The sequence below is a fragment of the Oncorhynchus clarkii genome, chromosome 28, assembly GCF_045791955.1.
Source record: "Oncorhynchus clarkii lewisi isolate Uvic-CL-2024 chromosome 28, UVic_Ocla_1.0, whole genome shotgun sequence".
Lineage (NCBI taxonomy): Eukaryota > Metazoa > Chordata > Actinopteri > Salmoniformes > Salmonidae > Oncorhynchus > Oncorhynchus clarkii.
Window position 1 is genome coordinate 25,473,601 of NC_092174.1, and position 21,974 is coordinate 25,495,574.

The following is a 21,974-nucleotide window of genomic DNA, read 5'->3' on the forward strand; positions in this document are numbered from 1 at the left end:
ACTACTCTTTTTATTCACACCCACACAAGACACACACACGCATAGATACCTTTTTACTATTGACACAACTGGTTCATACAGTGTTAGATGTTGAATATCTCCCCAGATTGCTTAGTAACCATTATCCTCTGGTATTATCAATCTCCATTCATACCAAGGTAAATGGAGCATATAGATGGAGACTAAATTCTACACTCCTAAAGCAACCTGAATTTTGTGCATTCATCAAAGAGCAGATCAATATTTTTACTTTGACAAACAAACCCTCCGCTCCTAACAGGCCTTCAATGTGTCCCAAAGAATTAAACTGAGGGGACAGATCATTTCCTATACTAAAGGGCTGAAGAGAACACGGTGCGGAACTGAGTGCCCTTGAATCTGAAATCTCCGAGCTAGAGAGAACCTACCAAAGAGGCCCGACTAAAGATCTATACAGGCTTTTGGTAAATAAAAAACTGAAATATAATATTCTGAACACGTATCAAGCTGAGAGGGCCATCACTAAATCAAAACAGCGTTATTACGAGCTTGGAGAGAAAGCTCACAGTAAGGACAATTAAGGAAACTCTTACTAATGAGATCTTTCGACCCTACTGAAATTAATAATACTTTTTAAGAAATACTATGAAGACTTCTACACTTCCCAATCAAGCAATGATCTATCAGAGATCGACTCTTTTCTCTCCTCTCTCAACCTCCCAGGGGAAGACAGCGAACGCCTGAGTGAACACTTCTCAGTTCCTGAATTGTTGGAGGCCATTTAATCCTTACCTTCTAATAAATCTCCTGGGGAGGATGGCTTCCCTCCAGAGTTCAATAAAGTATTTAGGGAGCTATTGGTCCCCTGCCTTATGGAGGTACTTAAAAAAGCCAGGGAAGACAACTGCTTTCCAGAGTCTTTCTCTCAAGCAGTGATTACTGTAATCCACAAGAAAGGGAAAACCCCGCTAAAGTGCGCCTCCTATAGACCAATCTCTCTCCTTAACACAGATTGTAAACAGTTCACCAAGATGCTATCTAAGAGACTGGAGTCATGTCTTCCCCTGTTGGTCAACCCAGATCAGACTGGCTTCATAATTAATAGATTGTCCTCCAATAATCTCAGAAGGTTCTTTGATATAATTCACCTTGCTAACAAAAACAAAATACCTAGTGTCACAGTCTCCCTCAACGCTGAAAAAGTTATTGTCTCGCGTCTTGTAAAAGTTTGGTTTAGGTACCGTGTTTGTAAATTTGATAAAATCACTCTACAAATCTCCTAAAGCTAGGATTGCTACCAATGGGATTACTTCCTCCTCTTTCCCTCTTTATAGGGGGAACAGACAAGGTTGCCCAATGAACCCCCACCTCTTTGCCCTCGCCATCGAACCGTTGGCTGAGGCTATTAGAACGTGCCCTGACATACATGGCTTTGAGGTGGGCCCCTATACCCATAAATGATCACTCTTTGCGGACGACCTTATCTTATTTCTAACAAACCCAGAACACTCCCTCTCTCACTTGCAGATCCTACTACAGTGTTATAGTTCTTTCTCTGGATATAAGGTCAATTTTGATAAAAGCGAAATCTTACCGTTGTCTGTCTTTGACCATCATACCATCAAGCACAAGTTTCCTTTTAGATGGTTGCCTATGGGCTTCACATATTTGGGCATAATGGTGGATGGTAATCTGAACAAACTCTATAAACCCAATCTGGCCAGTTTGTTTCAAAAGGTGGAGGGTGACCTTTGTAAATGGATGGACTTACCTCTCACTCTACTGGGTAGAATCAATGTAATTAAAATTAATGTCCTGTCCAGATTTCTATATATGTTTCAATCTCTCCCTATTCCTGTTCCCGCAGCATTCTTTTCCTCTCTCGACAAGCTTGACCAGACGCTTTATCTGGCACGGCAAAACCCCTAGGGTTGGCCTGGATAAACTGACCCTTGATTACAGTCAAGGGGGCTTAAACCTCCCCATTTTTAGAATGTACTACTGGGTGGCACAGTCTAGGTTTCTGGCTGAGGTTTGACAATGGTCCCTCTCCCTCATGGTTGAACATTGAAAAGCTTGAGGTAAATGATGACACTGGGGCAGAATTGTTTTACAAATGGGACAGAAAATCTATAAAAACCATCACAGACAACCCTTTAATCATACATTCTGTCCTGGCATGGTGCAAACTACATGAGCTGTTCGGACGAGGGGGATTCCTTTCCCCTAAAACCCCTTGATGAAACAATAGATTGATCCCTATGTTTTTCCAGAATAGTAACTTTAGACCATGGTCTGATAAGGGGATCACTTTTCTGGAACATTGTTACGAGGGAGTTCTTATGTCTTTTGATCAGCTGAAACAGAAATACCACTTGCCTAACAGGGACTTCTTTAGCTACCTACAACTACGGAACTTTATTAGGGTGACTCTCAAGGGACAATGGAACCTACCTAAGATGTCACCTATTGAACAACTCTGCCACGCAGACCAACCACTGTTCAAGACCATTTCCCGTGTTTACGATGCTCTTATGTCAGGACTAACACTGCCTGAGCTAGATAAATCCGACTTAGATGGGAAAAAGATCTGGGTATTAATCTTGATGAGGGTCTATGGAGTGACCTATGCAGGGATGGTGTTACATCCACATTGAACTCCAGATACAGACTGATCCAGTTTAATTTCCTCCATCAGCTCTATATCACCCCATCTAGACTGCACAAGTTCAACCCAGATATCTCCTCCCTATGTTTTAGATGTGGCTCAGATGAAGGAACATTCCTCCATTCCACTTGGCAGTGTTCAAAACTACACGGTTTCTGGCAGGGGGTATGCGATACCATATCCTCAATTCACGGGGTTGCATTCCCTTTAGACCCGGAGGTCTGTCTACTGGGCAACTTTACTAACACCAATCTTAGGCAAAGCCATACTATAAAGCTAACAGAAATATTGCTAACGATTGCCAAGAAATGTATTGCCTTGAAATTGGATTCCTCCCTGCCAGTTGCAATGTGGCGATGGGAAGTTAATAGTTGTATCCCACTGGAGAAAATCCCACTGCTTGAGGAATAAGTTAGACATAATCACTAGTTAACTACACATGGTTGATGATATTACTATTTTATCTAGCTTGTCCTGCGTTGCATATAATTGATGCGATGCCTGTTAATTTCTCATCGAATCACAGCCTACTTCGCCAAACAGGTGGTGATTTAACAAGCGCATTCGTGAAAAAAATCATTGTCGTTGCACCAATGTGTACCTAACCATAAACATCAATGCCTTTCTTTAAAATCAATACAAAAGTATGCAGATTTAAAAATATATATTTAGTTTAATATTGCCTGCTAACATGAATTTCTTTTAACTAGGAGAATTGTCTATTTTCTTGCGTTCCGTGCAAGCAGAGTCGGGGTGTATGCAGCAGTTTGGGTCGCCTGGCTCGTTGCGAACTGTGTGAAGACCATTTCTTTCTAACAAAGACCGTAATTAATTTGCCAAAATTGTACATAATTATGACATAACATTGAAGGTTGTGCAATGTAACAGCAATATTTAAACTTAGGGATGCCACCCGTTAGATAAAATACGGAACGGTTCCATATTTCACTGAAAGAATAAACGTTTTGCTTTCGAAATGATAGTTTCCGGATTTGACCATATTAATGACCTAAAGCTCGTATTTCTGTGTTATTGTGTTATAATTAAGTCTATGATTTGATATTTGATAGAGCAGTCTCACTGAGCGGTGGTAGGCAGCAGCAGGCTCGTAAGTATTCATTCAAACAGCACTTTTCTGCATTTGCTAGCAGCTCTTCGCTGTGCTTCAAGCATTGAGTTATGACTTCAAGCCTAACAACTTCCAAGATTAGGCTGGTGTAACCGATGTGAAATGGCTAGCTAGTTAGCGGAGTGCGCGCTAATAGCGTTTCAATCGGTGATGTCACTCGCTCTGAGACCTTGAAGTAGTAGTTCCCCTTGCTCTGCAAGGGCTGCGGCTTTTGTGGAGCGATGGGTAACTAAGCTTCGAGGGTGGCTGTTGTCGATGTGTCCCTAGGTCGTGCCCAGGTAGGAGCGAGGAGAGGGACGGAAGCTATACTGTTATACTGGCAATACTATAGTGCCTATAAGAACATCCAATAGTCAAAGGTATATGAAATACAAATGGTATAGAGAGAAATAGTTATATAATAACTACAACCTAAAACGTCTTACCTGGAAATATTGACGCGTCATGTTAAAAGGAACAACCAGCTTTCATATGTTCTGAGTTAGCTTTTTTACATGGCACATATTGCACTTTTACTTTCTTCTCCAACACTTTTGTTTTTGCATTATTTAAACCAAATTGAAAATATTTCATTATTTATTTGAGGCTAAATTGATTTTATTGATGTATTATATTAAGTTAAAATAAGTGTTCATTAAGTATTGTTGTAATTGTCATTATTGCAAATAAATATATAAATACAAATATTAATCGTCCGATTTAATCTGTATCGGCTTTTTTTGTCCTCCAATAATCGGTATCGGCGTTGACCGATCATGATTTTTCAACCTCTAATTTCCACCCCTCCTCCAGTGTTCTACAAGAACACAGACACAAGGGACAACAGACACATCGGTCTCTACATTGCAGATGAGCTGAAGGCAGTCCTCAATGACCTTGGACGACAGAAGGTATTTGCACTGGTGACAGACAAAGCTGCAAACATGAAAGCTGCTTGGTCTAAAGTGGAGTGCTGCTCATGCATTGAATCTGCTCCTCAAGGACATCATGGCACTGAAAACAATGGATACACTCTACAAGAGAGCCAAGGAAATGGTTAGGTATTTGAAGGGTCATCAAGTTATACCAGCAATCTACCTCACCAAGCAAAGTGAGAAGAATAAGAGCACCACATTGAAGCTGTCCAGCAACACCTGTTGGGGTGCTGTTGTCATCATGTTTGACAGTCTCCTGGAGGAGAAGGAGTCTCTCCAAGAAATGGCCATATCACAGTCTGCCTATATGGACAGCCCCATCAAGAGGATCCTCCTGGATTATGTATTTTGGGAAAGAGTGGTAAGCAGTCTGAAACTTCTGAAACCTATAACAGTAGCCATTGCACGGATTGAGGGAGACAATGCCATCCTGTCTGATGTTCAGACTCTGTTTGAAGATGTAAGAGGAGAAATCCGTACTGCCCTGCCCACTTCACTGTTGCTCCAAGCAGAGGAAACTGCAGTTCTGAAATACATAAAAAAGCATGAAGACTTCTGCCTGAAGCCCATACACGCCGCAGCGTACATGTTGGACCCAAAGTATGTTGGCAAGAGCATCCTGTCTGGTGCAGCGATCAGCAAGGCCTATGGTGTCATCACTACCATGTCTCGCCACCTTGGCCGTCTGGCGAAGTACACTTCCAAGCAAGGGTTTTGGGATGGAGATGCAGTATGGCAGTCGTGCCATCATATCTCATCAGCGACCTGGTGGAAGGGAGGCTCTTTCCCGTTGACCAATACAAGGGTTGAAAAATAAGTAGACATTTTGAGCTTGACAACAAGCCATCCTCAACAAGGTTGGAAAGTGAGTGAAGATGAGGCCTCAGTCTGATGATCAAGAGGTGGACATTGAGGAGGTCCAGGGATAAGACATGGAAGCCTGATAGTCTAGACACTAAAGCTTTGGTTGTCTTCCTATCATTTTATATGTTGAAAAGGTTTTTTGGGAGATGCGATGGATCATTCAATATTCCCTTTCTTTTGTTGTTCAGGGAAATCATCCCATGTTAAGAGTCAACTCTTTTAATTAAAGTTCAATTCGTAACTGAAATTGTTTTTATTTCTATTGGAAGGATTTAATAATTTGCAATTATGTCTACTTATAAGATAAAAGGTTTGTTTCTGTCTCCATACGGTAAATATATCCAATGCAAAAAAACATCTACATTTAAATGGTATTAATATTAATTTGCATATATTCCCGTTAATTCCCACGGAAAGTTTCCACCTCTGAATATTCCCCAAAATGTGCAACCCTAATGATGAGAGAGAAATGGATGCACAAATATCATACCCCGAAGACATGCTAACCTCTCATCTTATTGTAATGGTGAGAGGTTAGCATGTCTTGTGGGTATGATATTTGTGGGTGTACATTTTTCACTCATCATTATTCATGATTCATTCAGGACTATCCATAATCATGGTAGCATCCACATTCATGTAGAAGTGTATAGAAACATCGATATTTTCATTTCCAATAAAAGTGATTCCAAAATGACACAATACATTATTTACCATTCATTTCTATTGAGCACAAAATAATCTGAAACTCGACCAGAACAAACAGCAAATGCATCCAACAAGTTTGTAAAGTCAAAAGCTTGATGTAATCTATTGCGTGCTACTGTAGGAATATGGGACCAAATACTAAACTTTAATACACAGAAGTGAATTTGTCCCAATTCTTTTGGTCCCCTAAAATTGTTGGACAATGTACAAAAGTGGCGTAATTTCTAAACGGTGTACCCAATATGGATGAAAATACCCATAAAATTAAAGCTTACAGTCTGCACTTTAACCTCAGCCAGTGTATAATTTCAAAGGCCACTGTATATTAGAAGGATAGTTTAATTACTTTATTTTGCTGTACATCTGTACTTTATCAAATAACGTATTCATACTTGCTTTTTAGCCAAGATCACAAACCAGTTGGGAGAATTGCATCTGAGTTAGCAGTGGTTAGCTGCTATGCAAGCAGGCCACAAACATTCATGTCAGTCATTGAATGTTCTTTATTAACTAAGGTTACGCTCTGAGAGGAAACAAGTTGCTGTTCACGTGATTTGCTAGTACCACCTCACTCCTCAAATATCATCGGCAACCTAATAATTGTCATCACTGTCCATACCTAGATCGACAGCGTGATTAGGCCTAAGTCGGTGTTCTTGTCTCACTATGAAAGGTCTTGCATTGGAATTATAAGTGACTTACAGTTGTGCTCTAATATATTGGCACCCTTGGCATTCTCTTTCCAAACTGGTTCAATGGACGGACATGTTTACCCTGTCAGTACCTGCAACTTAAGGTGAGATAAATTACACAATTAATGAGAATCACCTGCCTCCAACCAACCAAATTAATTTGAATTCTTCTGAATTATTTAGTCCAGAACATTTATTTGTATTTATTTTTAATTTGAGGTGAATTTCAGTTTTGATTGCTGTGCTGTTGTAAGTTTTCAATTTCAAATTATTTTAAAAGGAAGTAGTGAATCATTTTTAAAATGTTGAAGGGTGCCAATGTATTAGAGCTCACCTGTATATTAAATATAGTATTGTTCTAAAACTTGATAGGCAATAGTATTAGGCAATGTACTGTAACTAGGCTACACAGGCAGCAGGTGAAGTGCCAATCAGTGAAAGTCAGTGATTACAGATTACACACAGCAGGCTTAAACACACACACACACACAGCCTTGTCTCCTGCTGATTTCTTAAATGTCACCTCTCTCACTAATTACATTGAGCTCAGAGCTCCAGAGAGAACGACACACTGTGAACTGTACGTCATAAGAGATGGAGGGAACTGAAAGTAGACCGCTGTCGACAAAATCCAGGCTGATCAAACTTCTGTTCACCTCCCACATCCCATATTTCTATTCTGCAGGCTTCAAAATTAAAACATAATATGGATAGAATCTAGCCAACTACGTTCTTGGAAATAATAACCTTCCAGACTTTGAGAAATGAATGCAACTACTATGACATGTTATCTTGGAGTACAAATCACATTTCTTAAGTACTTGCTTTTGCGTGACTCGCGCCTTTTAAAGTCTCCTGGTCATTTGCATGTAAAAGGACCCATGAGCACCAACATGAAGTTCATAGGAGTATGTCGGTGGTCAAATGAAAAGCTAAGACTATATGTGTTTGAGAAATTGAGGCATAAATACATTTTTCAACCATTTTCCATCCTAAAAATTAGGAATAAGCAATGGCTTTGATTTCTGGTCAAACATGTAGAAAATGGGTCTTAAAAAACATCTACCAGAAAGTCTTAAAATGTATTAGAAATGCATCAAAAGAAAATGTTGACAAAGACCCATTTCAACAATGTGTGTGTGTGTGTGTGTGTGTGTGGACACCCCTTCAAATTAGGTATTCAGCACACTCGTTGCTGACAGGTGTATAAAATTGAGCACACAGCCATGCAATCTCCATAGACAAAGTTTGGCAGCAGAATGGCCTTACTGAAGAGCTCAGTGACTTTCAATGTGGCACGGTCATAGGATGCTACCTTTCCAATAAGTCAGTTTGTCAAATTGCTGGCCTGCTGGAGCTGCCCCAGTCATTTTAAGTGCTGTTATTGTGAAGTAGAAATATCTAGGAACAACGCCTGATCCGCGAAGTGGTAGGTCACACAAGCTCACAGAACGGGACCGCTGAATCGCACAGCGCTTAAAAATCGTCTGTCCTCGGATGCAACATTCACTACAGAGTTCCAAACTGCCTCTGGATCAATGTCAGCACAACAACTGTTTGTCTGGAGCTTCAGGAAATGTGTTTCCATGGCCGAGCAGCCGCTCACAAGCCTAAGATCACCATGCGCAATGCCAAGCATCAGCTGGAGTGGTGTAAAACTCCCCGCTATTGCACTCAGGAGTGTGTACTTAATCAATGTACTTACTATGACTGTGATTTGGTTTTCCCAACTAGCTATCTTAAGATGAATGCACTAACTGTAAGTCGCTCTGGATAAGAGCCAAATGCCTGCTAAATGACTAAAATGTAATCACTTAATAATTCATAAACAAAAGTTTTACTTTTTAAAAAGAAGTTTTACTTCTGTGAACTTTCATTATCCTCCCTCATGGGGGGCAGGAATGAAAAAAATACACTATATAAAATATAAAAAATGTCCCTTCACTAGAACCAAACCATGAAAAACAGACCCAGACCATTATTCCTCCTCCACCAAACTTTACAGTTGGCACTATGCATTGGAGCAGGTAGCGGTCTCCTGGCATCTGCTAAACCCAGATTTGTCAGTCGAACTGCCAGATAGTGAAGCATGATTCATCACTCCAGAGAATGTGTTTCCACTGCTCCAGAGTCCACTGGTGGCAAGCTTTTCACCACTACCAGCCTCAGAAATTACAGCCCAAATAAATTCGTCACAGAGTTCAAGTAACAGACACATCTCAACATTAACTGTTCAGAGGAGACTGTGTGAATCAGGCCTTCATGGTCAAATTGCTGAGAAGAAACCACTACTAAAGGACATCAATAATAATAATAAGAAACTTCCTTGGGCCAAGAAACACAAGCAATGGACATTAGACCAGTGGGAATCTGTCCTTTGGTCTGATGAGTCCAAATTTGAGATTTGTGGTCCCAACCTCTGTCTTTGTGAGATGCAGAGTAGGTGAACAAATCTCCACATGTGGTTCCCACCCACCGTGAAGCATGGAGGAGGTGGTGTAGGGGTGCTTTGCTGGTGACACTGTGATTTTATTTAGAATTGTGAAGGAAAAGAGTGAAGGAAAAGCATTCCAGGTGAAGCTGTTTGAGAGAATGCCAAGAGTGGGCAAAGCTGTAATCAAGGCAAATGGTGGCTACTTTGAAGAATCTAAAATATATTTTGAATTGTTTTAGCACTTTTTTGGTTACTACATGATTCCGTATGTGTAATTTAATAATTTTGATTTCTTCTTTTTTTTTTTGCAATGTAGAGCAGATATTTATGTTTTTGGAAAACATGGACATAAAAAAATCAGCGATTTTACCCGAAATTCTCTTACCAAGCTTTGCATCGGCACAGTTCTAGTAAATATGTTTTTGTAAATTGTTATAAGTAATCCTTGTTCATAGAGTTGTTTGGTAATCTTTTGAAATCAATGTTTTTTTTTGTTGGGCATACATTTTTTAAGTGAAATAATCTGATTCAGCGCAATAAATCAACTCTGATATCCTCCAGCCATACCATCGGAGTTTGATTTAGTTTAACTCTAGCCCTCACCACACTTTACCTGTCCTAGCTGTCTTTTCTTAAGAGATGGATCTGTTTCAGCTGTGCTTTGCAAGCCAAACGTCTATCTTAGTCTATTGACATTTGACAAGGCTCTTTCCTCAACCATTTCTGTTTCTCCGTCTTTCTTCCAGGACCCACAGTCCACTGATGAGTTTCGGAGCCAGTTTTGTCAGCTTTCTGGTGAGTAGTGGTGGAGAGGACAGAGGAGGTCAACATCTCGTACTGATTTACTGTATCACTGCTATTCTCATTTGATACTTCTGCAATGCAGACCATTGGAGTTAGGGAACAGGAAGAGATATCTATGTATTACGGAGTTTGTATTGTATGTTTTTTATTGAATGCCAACGTGTTCAGTTGTTGGCTTTTGACAGTACATCTCTATCTCAAACATAGGCCAACGTGTTCGTTCAGTTGTTGGCTTTTGACAGTACATCTCTATCTCAAACATAGACCTAGTCATAAAGCATCTATTTATTCAGCCAATCTGTACATCAGAAGGTCACACAGATAATAGCACACTAGGGATATCCTGATCAGTAGTCCTGCTGTGCATCCCCTGCTGCTGGACCACATACTGAGTCATCAATGATTCACCAACCTGATATAACTGGCTCACTGTGGGCTAGAGAACTGACTGGGAAAAAATGATTTTGTGCACCTCTGAAAATATTTGGATGAAATATTACTCTGGGAAGTCCATGACTCATATAGTTGGTTGTCTAGCTGTGCTTTGTATTGTTTTATGTAGCTGCTGATAGGATCTGTTTCTATTCAAACAATATGACTGCTACAGGATGATATCATGACGAATGAGATGACCGCTATGCTTTGTGTATTACTCTCAGAGAAAGGCCCTGACTGACTGGTACTGTGATTGTGGCTGTGTGTGTAGAATGCCATGATGACGTTTGAGGAGGAGAAGATGCAGATGGCCTTTGATGACCTCCGAGCCACTGAGAGACTGTGTGAGAGCGACAACACTGGGGTCATAGAGACCATCAAAAAAAAGATCAGGAGGAGTGTGGGTGAAGTGCAATACACACACACACACACCTAATGAACCTCCAAGGATCTCATAACTATTGACTGCATAGCACCTCACACAGCCCCTCTAAATTCACACGAGAGGGTTGTCAGATTGTTCGTTCGTAAACTGAGTGTTTCACTCTGAGTGTTCAGAGTGCACACTGGACACACTGGCCGAGGAGTAGGGTTGATCTGAGTGTTCTGACCTCACAACAGCAGTCAAGCACCCAAGCTAGCTTGCTAACTATTTCCAGGAATGTGTGTGTGTTTAAAAAAATATATATATATATGCGCCCACACACACAGTTGAAGTCAGAAGTTTACATACACCTTAGCCAAATACATTTAAACTCAGTTTTTCACAATTCCTGATATTTAATCCTCGTAAAATTCCCTGTCTCAGGTCAGTTAGTATCACCACTTTATTTTTAGAATGTGAAATGTCAGAATAATAGAGAGAATGATTTATTTCAGCTTTTATTTCTTTCATCACATTCCCAGTGGGTCAGAAGTTTACATACACTCAATTAGTATTTGGTAGCATTGCCTTCAAAATCGTTGAAAGTGGGTCAAATGTTTCGGGTAGCCTTCCACAAGCTTCCCACAATAAGTTGGATGAATTTTGGCCCATTCCTCCTGACAGAGCTGGTGTAACTGAGTCAGGTTTGTAGGCCTCCTTGCTCGCACATGCTTTTTCAGTTCTGCCCACAAATGTTTTATGGGATTGAGGTCAGGGCTTTGTGATGGCCGGCCCAATACCTTGACTTAAGCCATTTTGCCACAACTTTGGAAGTATGCTTGGGTTCATTGTCCATTTGGAAGACCTATTTGCGAACAAGCTTTAACTTCCTGACTGATGTTTTGAGATGTTGCTTCCTTCCTCATGAAGCCATCTATTTTGTGAAGTGCACCAGTCCCTCCTGCAGCAAAGCACCCCCACAAGATGATGCTGCCACCCCGTGCTTCACGGTTGGGATGGTGTTCATCGGCTTGCAAGCCTCCCCCTTTTTCCTCCAAACATAACGATGTTCATTATGGCCAAACAGTTCCATTTTTGTTTCATCTGACCAGAGGACATTTCTCCAAAAAGTACGATCTTTGTCCCCATGTGCAGTTGCAAACCATAGTCTGGCTTTTTTATGGCGGCTTTGAGGCAGTGGCTTCTTCCTTGCTGTTGATATAGGACTCGTTTTAATGTGGATATAGATATTTTTGTGTTTCCTCCAGCATCTTCCCATTGTCCTTCTGGGATTGATTTTCACTTTTTGCATCAAAGTACGTTCATCTCTAGGAGACAGAACGTGTCTCCTTCCTGAGCAGTATGACAGCTGCGTGGTCCCATGGTGTTTATACTTGCGTACTATTGTTTGTACAGATGAACGTGGTACCTTCAGGCATTTGGAAATTGCTCCCAAGGATGAACCATTATGTCATTTTCTGGAATTTTCCAATCTGTTTAAAGGCACAGTCAACTTAGTCTATGTAAACTTCTGACCCACTGGAATTGTGATACAGTGGGTCAGAAATAATCTCTGTAAACAATTGTTGGAAAAATTACTTGTGTCATGCAAAAAGTAGATGTCCTAACCGACTTGCCAAAACTATAGTTTGTTAACAAGACATTTGTAGAGTGGTTAAAAAATAAGTTTTAATGACTCCAACCTATGTGTATGTAAACTTCCGACTTCAACTGTATATAACATTGACAATGTTTACTGACATGCGTATTTGGCCTTGCTCTAAAACTTGGATGTTGACATCTATAGATGTCACTGTGCTCACTGTCTGTTTTGCCTTCCTCCAGGACTCCCAGAGGTCAGGGGTGGCAATAGTAGACCGTCTCCAGAGACAGATCATTGTGGCAGACTGCCAGGTGTACCTCGCTGTCCTCTCTTTCATCAAACAGGAACTCTCATGTAGGCTTATAGCTGACTGATGAACCATATGTATTTGACTGATTGGCTGCACTGTGTTGTTTCAATATCCGCTCTTGCATACTGATTTATAATGCATGTCCAATAAGTTGTATTCTATAATGCACATTGGTATGTAGACCATGTCTCTCAGGACTAAAACGTCCTGGTTTATGTGTGTTATTTCTCATGGACTTCCCCTCTCCCAAACCCACCCAGCATACATCAGAGGAGGCTGGATCCTCCGCAAAGCCTGGAAGATGTACAACAAGTGTTATAGCGACATCAGCCAGCTGCAGGATTGCAGCAAGAGGAGGTCCTCCGACCAGCAAGGGTCTCCCTCTCCATCCACTGAACAGGCCAACCGCAACCACGCCACGCCCCCAACCCAGATGACCAATGGGGTGAGCCCGGAGGCCCTGGAGAGGCTCAAGGGCTCGGTCAGTTTTGGCTACGGCTTGTTCCACCTGTGCATCTCCATGGTACCGCCACACCTGCTGAAGATCGTCAATCTTCTGGGTTTCCCTGGCGACCGCCACCAGGGGCTGTCCGCCCTTACGTATGCCAGTGAAAGTAAGGACATGAAGGCCCCCCTAGCTACGTGAGTAGGGGTACCACTACTGACAACAGGGACATTGGGTGTCAAAATGCATTTTTTTTGTGTCTTGGTTTATTTAGACTTTTTCTGACTGTGGTGACTGTTTGATTCTGCCGACACATCCACAGCAGACGCCAGAACACACATTCTGCCTCCCAAATGGCATCCTATTCCCTATATAGTGCACTACTTTTTGACATCAATAGTGTACTATGCAGGGAATTGGGTGCCATTTGGTAGGCAACTACAGCCTTTAACATGCCTGAAACCCATTAGTCAGGCCAAGATGAAGGGCGGCAGGTAGCCTAGTGGTTAAGAGCGTTGGGCCAGTAACTGAAAAGTTGCTGCTTCAAATCTCTGAGTTGACTAGGTGAAACATCTGTCTGTGCCCTTGAGCAAGGCACTGAACCGTAATTTGCTATGGATAAGAGCGTCTGCAAAATGACTAAAATGTAAACTGCTTTAATAATCGAGAGGAGCTGACCCTAGCCCCTGGTTAAACTGATGCCTCCCATCAATGCCTTGGCAGAAAACAAAGATTGTTTTAGGAGGAGGGGCTCCCGATTGGTGCATCGGTCTAAGGCACTGCATCTCAGTGCTAGAGGCGTCACTACAGACCCTGGTTCAATTCTAGGCTGTATCACAATCGGTCGTGATTGGGAGTCCCATAGGGCGGCGCACAATTGGCCCAGCGTCATCCGGGTTAGGGTTTGGCCGGGGTAGGCCGTCATTGAAAATAAGAATTTGTTCTTATCTGACTTGCCTAGTTAAATAACATTTAAAAAAGTGAGTACACATGTTCAACATTTTAAGATAAGATTAACTTTATTTTGCCTGAAGGAAAATTTGTCTTGGATATTCAAGTGCTGTTGCTTTCACATCTAAGCTGCATGTAACGGTTGATTCTGCAGATTTTTGACTGTTATCTGCCGACTTATCTGCTGAGTTTGGTAGCAAGCTTTTCAACTTGAAATCAGTCGTATGTTTACCGACAGATGTGATATGTCTTGGTTTCTTGACTGACCCTCTGAATGCTGATATTCACCATTAAAACTCTCATGAACACATTGACATGCACACTAATATCCAATTATTATGTTGGATACTCAAGTATTCTGTTTTTGAGTTGGAGCATATAAATATCATATCCCGTTTACAATAACCCAAAAAGTTTATAGCTGTTATGAGAAACCCAGATAAGATGGCTGGGATATCCTGATCTTAGACGGGATACGTTTGTGTGTTTTCATCTGATTGTCAAACAAATCCCTTCAAAAAGTAGGCTACCTCAATAATTCCATAATCATTTATTTGCTGATACGCCGTACTGGACCATACAGACTACTGGCTACATTCACCCCTAATTTAGACAACGTTCTACTTATAGTTCGAGCTGACATGCAGCTTCTCTTGTCATAACTTGTTGCCCGAGAAGACTAAATAAAGTAGTGCTCACCAGAATTTCTAGCATTTGATAGAAAGAATGAATGCATTAGTACTTTACCATGTTAGCTAGATTACTATGTTTATTTTCGGGTTTGGGTAGAACATGCAGTAACTCCAACACAGTGGAAAGATTGGTCCTGTGCAAAATGTCCAAATGTCATCAGCTTGACCGGTTTTAAGGAAATGAATAGCTGAGAAAACGATTAAACATTTCTGATAAGACTTCAGTTTGTCTTGGTTGCATATGTTATGTGGTTGAAATACTATCTGCTTGCATAACATTAACACAATACATTTGCATTTTCTCAAGAGATGCTGAAAGAAATCAAATTTCTCCACTCCTGTTCCTAAGATTCTTTTTTTTAAACATTTGTATAATTTTACTCCAAGAAATGCATACTTCTGCAGGAGTTAATATTATATTACTCTACATGTGAGATGTTATAGGCCTACAGTCAGTGTCCATGTTTCAGGTACATTCCATTTAACCCATATGAACTTAAATTAGAAATATTATTTTTATTCATGGTCACTTGTGAGCGGGATATCAAAGGTGCCTGGAAACAGCTTATCCCCGAACTATCCCTTAAGTGGGATATGAGGTACTATCCAGAATACTGTGCGCATGTAAACGTGGTCACTGTTGTCATGTTGAGCCAGTAACCGAAAGGTTGCTGGATCAAATCCCCAAGCTGAGGGGTTGGGTTAAATGCGTAAGACACATTTCAGTTGAAGGCATTCAGTTGTTCAACTAGGAATTGTCCTTTCCCTTACCCAATAACGAGGATTTCTGTCCCCCTGTGGCAGGTTGGCCCTCTTGTGGTACTATACGGTAGTGCATCCCTTTTTTGCCCTGGACGGCTCAGACACACAGGCCGGCCTGATGGAGGCTAAGGCTATCCTCCAGAGGAAGGAGCCTGTATACCCTAACTCCTCCCTCTTCTTGTTCTTCAAGGGCAGGGTGCAGCGCCTGGAGGTAATGACCTGGGTCATGTTTAGTAGAAGGAAAGCATTTAAAAATGAGTTAAACGAGGTACAACCTGAACGCCTCTAAGTTATTTTTGTGCTATAGTGTACCCTGCCAAGAAATGAGTATAAATAACAACACAAGGTAACCTGTGTCTAGGACTGTGGCTGTACTGTGTTGGTCTTCTTCCCCCTCTCTCCTCTCCACTTCCAGTGCCAGATCAACAGTGCCTTGATGTCCTTCCAAAATGCCTTGGAGCTGGCTACAGACCAGAGGGAGATCCAGCATGTGTGTTTGTATGAAATAGGTACACGCTTTTATCCCTCTTCACTTCAACATCATCTCTAACTAATGCTCTCCATTGCCTTGTTGTTTCTGAGTGACAGTCCATTCTCTCTGCTCTTCTCAGGGTGGTGCAGTATGATCGAGCTGAGGTACAGTGACGCCTACAGGGCCTTTCAGCGTCTGGCAACTGAGTCGCATTGGTCCCAGTGCTACTACGCCTACCTAACTGGAGGTGAGAGGGCAAAGGTTAGAGGTCACTCAATTGGTGTTGGGGTTAGAACATCCTCTTGTTTTCATTCTTTTCAAAGGGAAATTAAGTACTGGGAATGCTAATTCAGCTGAATGAAAAGCTTCTGAGCCTATTAGCGATAATGGCATACATCCCCTGATAACGGTAATATGTTGGCGTTGAGGTACCCTGCAGATTCTAACCCCTGGGCCTTGTCTCTGTGGTCCACTATAGTGTCCCAGGGAGCATCAGGAGATCTGGAGGGGGCTGCCGCTGTCTTCAAGGATGTGCATACGCTTCTGAAACGGAAGAACAATCAGATAGAACAGTTCTCTATGAAGAGGGTGAATGTGGGACTGGCAACAGCACATTTCTATAGATCTATACTACTGTTCAAAAGTTTGGGGTCATTTAGAAATGTCCTTGTTTTTTAAAGAAAAGCTCTTTTTTTTGTCTTTTTTAAAATAATTTAAAATTGATCAGAAATACAGTGTAGAAATTGTTAATGTTGTAAATTACTGCTGTAGCTGGAAACAGCAGATTTTTTGATGGAATATCTACATGGGCGTACAGAGGCACATTATCAGCAATCATCATTCCTGTGTTCCAATGTTGTGTTAGCTGATCCAAGTTTATAATTTTAAAAGGTTAATTGATCATTAGAAAACCCTTTTGCAATTATGTTAGCACAGCTGAAAACTGTTGCGCTGATTTAAAGAAGCAAGACAACTGGCCTTCTTTAGACTAGTTGAGTATCTGGAGCATCAGCATTTGTGGGTTTGATTACAGGCTCAAAATGGCCAGAAGCAAAAACCCTTCTTCTGAAACTCGTCAGTCTATTCTTGTTCTGAGAAATGAAGGACATTTCTAAGTGACCCCAAACTTTTGAACGGTGGTGTATGTGAATTATTACTTCTAATGAGAATGAATCTTTTTCATTGTTGTACAGTTTCAAGGTGATCTGAAGTCATTATATGGAGGGAAATTGGCAGTTGATTATGTGGTAGGCAGAATTTTGCTTCTTGACTGAGATGGTAGTGTGTGTGCAGGCGGAGAGGCTAAGGAAACACTCCCCATCCAGAGAGCTGTGTGTCCTGGCTGTGATCGAGGTACTTTACCTGTGGAAGGCTTTACCGAACTGCTGCACCTCTAAGCTACAGATCATGAGCCAAGGTACACAGTGTGAGAACATACATCGACAAACTACACATGATCAAACTCTCAGTCCCAACTACCATGTTTGCAACACAAATCAATTATAGACTATTCTCTTTTGGTTGTGAAGGACCGCACACATACAGAACAATTTGTGTGAGTCGTTGTTGTGGTGCCATAAAAGTGCATTCCTGTGAATGTGGAAGGAAACTCAGTGGGTTGTCTGTCTCCTTAGTTCTGCAGGAACTAGATGACGTCTCAATTGCTGGCCTGAAAAACCTGCTTCTTGGTGACATACACAGATGTCTCGGCAACATAAAAGACGCCATTGAGGTTCTGTCTCACCACCCCATTGATATGTATTGAAAACAAAGTACACACATCATATGTATCTGCAAATATTAGTGTAATGAGAATAGTGAATGTTTACTACTCTTCATTATGTTTCATTGAACATTGCAGTGCTTCCATCTGGCTGCCGGAGATGAGGTGGGTCGTCAGAACAACTCCTATGTGCAGCCCTACTCCTGCTACGAGTTGGGCTGTGTTTTACTGGACAGCCCTGAGGTGAGCTCAGTGTATACAGTGTGTTGCTATATTGTATTGTGCAATGTGTCAACCCGGAGGAGAGAAAGTGTATGTTAAATACAGTAGTTGATTGAGTATATCTGATTGTGGTTTTCTTCTCTGCTCAGTCTGAAGCGAAGGGCAGAGCTCTGATGCTTCAGGCCAAGGTACAGTAGAACTTTCTTCCACCTATAGTGTATTTTTGGAACTTGTAGTTGTCAGTTATAGGATCTGGAATGATGTGGGACTGGCATTCATGATATGCATTTGAAATGATTTACGTAGCCGACGTGAGTAAGACCGTTAAACAGGTCAGCATACACAAGGCTGCGGGGCCAGACGGATTACCAGGATGTGTGCTCCGGGCATGTGCTGACCAACTGGCAGGAGTCTTCACTGACATTTTCAACATGTCCCTGATTGAGTCTGTAATACCAACATGTTTCAAGCAGACCACCATAGTCCCTGTGCCCAAGAACACCAAGGCAACCTGCCTTAATGACTACTGACCCATAGCACTCACGTCCGTAGCCATGAAGTGCTTTGAAAGTAATGGCTCACATCAACACCATTATCCCAGAAACCCTAGACCCACTCCAATTTGCATACTGCCCAAACAGATCCACAGATGATGCCATCTCTATTGCATTCCACACTGCCCTTTCCCATCTGGACAAAAGGAACACTTATGTGAGAATGCTATTCATTGACTACAGCTCAGCGTTCAACACCATAGTACCCTCAAAGCTCATCAAGAAGCTAAGGATCCTGGGACTAAACACCTCCCTCTGCAACTGGATCCTGGACTTTCTGATGGGCAGCCCCCAGGTGGTGAGGGTAAGTAGCAACACATCTGCCACGCTGATCCTCAACACTGGAGCTCCACAGGGGTGCGTGCTCAGTCCCCTCCTGTGTACTCCCTGTTCACCCATGACTGCATGGCCAGGCACGACTCCAACACCATTAAGTTTGCAGACGACACAACAGTGATCACAGACAACGACGAGACAGCCTATGGGGAAGAGGTCAGAGACCTGGCCATGTGGTGCCAGAATAACAACCTATCCCTCAACGTAGCCAAGACTAAGGAGATGATTGTGGACTACAGGAAAAGGAGGACCAAGCACTCCCCCATTCTCATCGACGGGGCTGTAGTGGAGCAGGTTGAGAGCTTCCAAGTTCCTCGGTGTCCATATCAACAAAAAACTAGAATGGTCCAAACACACCAAGACAGTCATGAAGAGGGCACGACAAAGCCTACTCCCCCTCAGGAAACTAAAAAGATTTGGCTTGGGTCCTGAGATCCTCAAAAGGTTCTACAGCTGCAACATCGAGAGCATCTGGTTGCATCAGTGCCTGGTACGGCAATTCCTCTGCCTCTGACCGCAAGGTACTACAGAGGGTAGTGCGTACGGCCCAGTACATCACTGAGGCTAAGCTGCCTGCCATCCAGGACCTCCACACCAGGCGGTGTCAGAGGAAGGCCCTAAAAATTGTCAAAGACCCCAGCCACTGACTGTTCTCTCTACTACCGCATGGCAAGCAGTACCGGAGTGCGAAGTCTAGGACAAAAAGGCTTCTCAACAGTTTTTGCCCCCAAGCCATAAGACTCCTGAACAGGTAATCAAATGGCTACCCGGACTATTTGCATTGTGTGCCTCCCCCAAACCCTCTTTTTACGCTGCTGCTACTCTATCATATTAGCATAGTCACTTTAACTATACACTCATGTACATACTACCTCAATTGGGCCGACCAACCAGTGCTCCCACACATTGGCTAACCGGGCTATTTGCATTGTGTCCCGCCACCCGCCAAACCCCTTTTACGCTACTGCTACTCTCTGGTCATCATATATGCATAGTCACTTTAACCATATCTACATGTACATACTACCTCAATCAGCCTGACTAACCAGTGTCTGTATGTAGCCTCGCTACTGTATAAAGCCTCGCTACTGTATATAGCCTGTCTTTTTACTGTAGTTTTATTTTTTTACTTACCTATTGTTCACCTAATACATTTTTTGCACTATTGGTTAGAGCCTGCAAGTAAGCATTTCACTGTAAGGTGAACCTATTGTATTCGGCGCACGGGACAAATAAACTTTGATTTGGAATATTTCCTTACCAGTATGTGCCCTTTTGAGGATGTTATATGTGATGTAGTAATCTGTGTTTGTTTCTACAGGATGACTTTGCTGGCTATGACTTTGAGAACAGGCTCCATGTACGCATCCACTCAGCTCTGGCTTCCATGAGGAAGGAGGTGGCCCCACCTTGACTACTGCCCCATTCCTCCACCATACATCCACCCTAGCTCTGCGTTGAGGGTAGAAGGATCTGGAAACAACTACAGAAGCCATCTTGATCTTCACTGTGATGGTTCACTGCAATGTGTTTGTTTCAGTTGACTTATGTTTGTATAATGAATGTGCCATCAAGTTTGTAATGCGTAGTTTACAGTAAATCTCCTGGAGGGATAGTGCAGACTACTGGAGTGTAATTGTGTGTTTCAACCAGATCAAATATGTACAGTAGTTGCTGCTGGGAGGCAAATGTAACTCTTTTTACCAAGGAAAAATATATTGGGGGGGAAATCTGTCAGTGAGACAGCAGGTAGTCTAATGGTTAAGAGTGTTGGGCCAGTAACTGAAAGATTGCTGGTTCAAATCCCTGTGCCGACTAGGTGAAACATCTGTCGACATGCCCTTGAGCAAGGCATTAACCCAATTGCTCCTGTACGTCGCTTTGGATACGAGCGTCTGCTAAATGGCTAAAATGTGAATAGTACAATATCTTTCTCCCATAAGATATGAAAGGGTTCTGATTGAAAACTGTGTATGACACTTCATTATAAAGCAGTGAACTTGTGCCATAGAAACCCTACTGTCTAGGTTTCTGCCAGATGACCTCAAAGTCCTGTTGCTCTTACAGTAGTAAACAATCTGAATGCACAATCCCTGTGCTACTACTCATCACCTGGCCATTGTCACTGTAAATTGACCTTAGGTAATAGACATTGTGAATCCATTAAAGATATCCTCAAACATGTTACAACGTTGTTACTTAAAACATGTTTTTACTGGTTTTAATAACAAGTCTATTGATATTGAAAGGGAAAACCCCTATTCATATCACTGTAAATATACTATAGATATGGTACTAGCTAAATTACATTGTCCTTTTGGCACTCACTTATGTGTATAACATCTACACTCTGCTGTACTTGTATTTGCTGGAGACTGGTTTTCCTTTGCTGTGTTTTTTTTATGTATAAGATCATGTGTTAAAACAATACATCTCTTAAATCTATGGCCATTTTATTTCCATAATGTGTTTTAAGATGCATGTAGTCTCATGATTTATTTATTTGTTAGGGACAGTACATCTCAATTAACATTTCTGTAAATGGCAGATTTGGCCAGTTGGCTAGTTTTCATCTGTAGCTTAGTTCTTTGGCAGTTAGTGATTTTTTTTTTAATATATATTTTTTTATCACTAACAGGCTTTAAAAGAATAGAAGCAATACATTTGAATTAGTTCTGAAATAATGATTGACTGTGGTGTTCAGGCAGGCCTTCAGGTGCTTTACCGTTGAAAGTTAAATCAACCCTTGCCAAAAGTGATAGAACTGTCCATATTATTTGATATAGAAATATGATAACTTGGCAGGTAACCTATCTGATATGCCTCGTTCAAAACACCTGGTAACTCATTAGCAGTTAAATGCCTCATCCGCGTAGAGTGTTTGATTGGGGGAATGAGCAAGGCTGTGGTCAA

The 21,974-nt window shown here is 41.7% G+C and overlaps 1 protein-coding gene across 1 annotated transcript in view; it reads left to right on the forward strand.

The window, feature by feature from the left end:
- The window catches only part of LOC139386962 (tetratricopeptide repeat protein 39C-like), a 29,541-nt gene extending 8,035 nt beyond the window's left edge, over nucleotides 1-21,506 (forward strand). Inside the window, exons 2-14 of the mRNA XM_071132874.1 lie at nucleotides 10,135-10,183; nucleotides 10,899-11,027; nucleotides 12,837-12,948; nucleotides 13,165-13,546; nucleotides 15,797-15,965; nucleotides 16,170-16,263; nucleotides 16,366-16,473; nucleotides 16,705-16,814; nucleotides 17,520-17,643; nucleotides 17,861-17,958; nucleotides 18,088-18,192; nucleotides 18,321-18,359; nucleotides 20,383-21,506. Coding sequence (XP_070988975.1) covers nucleotides 10,135-10,183; nucleotides 10,899-11,027; nucleotides 12,837-12,948; nucleotides 13,165-13,546; nucleotides 15,797-15,965; nucleotides 16,170-16,263; nucleotides 16,366-16,473; nucleotides 16,705-16,814; nucleotides 17,520-17,643; nucleotides 17,861-17,958; nucleotides 18,088-18,192; nucleotides 18,321-18,359; nucleotides 20,383-20,475 — 1,612 coding nt within the window. The 3' untranslated portion in view covers nucleotides 20,476-21,506. The remainder of the gene's footprint in view (nucleotides 1-10,134; nucleotides 10,184-10,898; nucleotides 11,028-12,836; nucleotides 12,949-13,164; nucleotides 13,547-15,796; nucleotides 15,966-16,169; nucleotides 16,264-16,365; nucleotides 16,474-16,704; nucleotides 16,815-17,519; nucleotides 17,644-17,860; nucleotides 17,959-18,087; nucleotides 18,193-18,320; nucleotides 18,360-20,382) is intronic.
- Nucleotides 21,507-21,974: the final 468 nt, after the last annotated feature.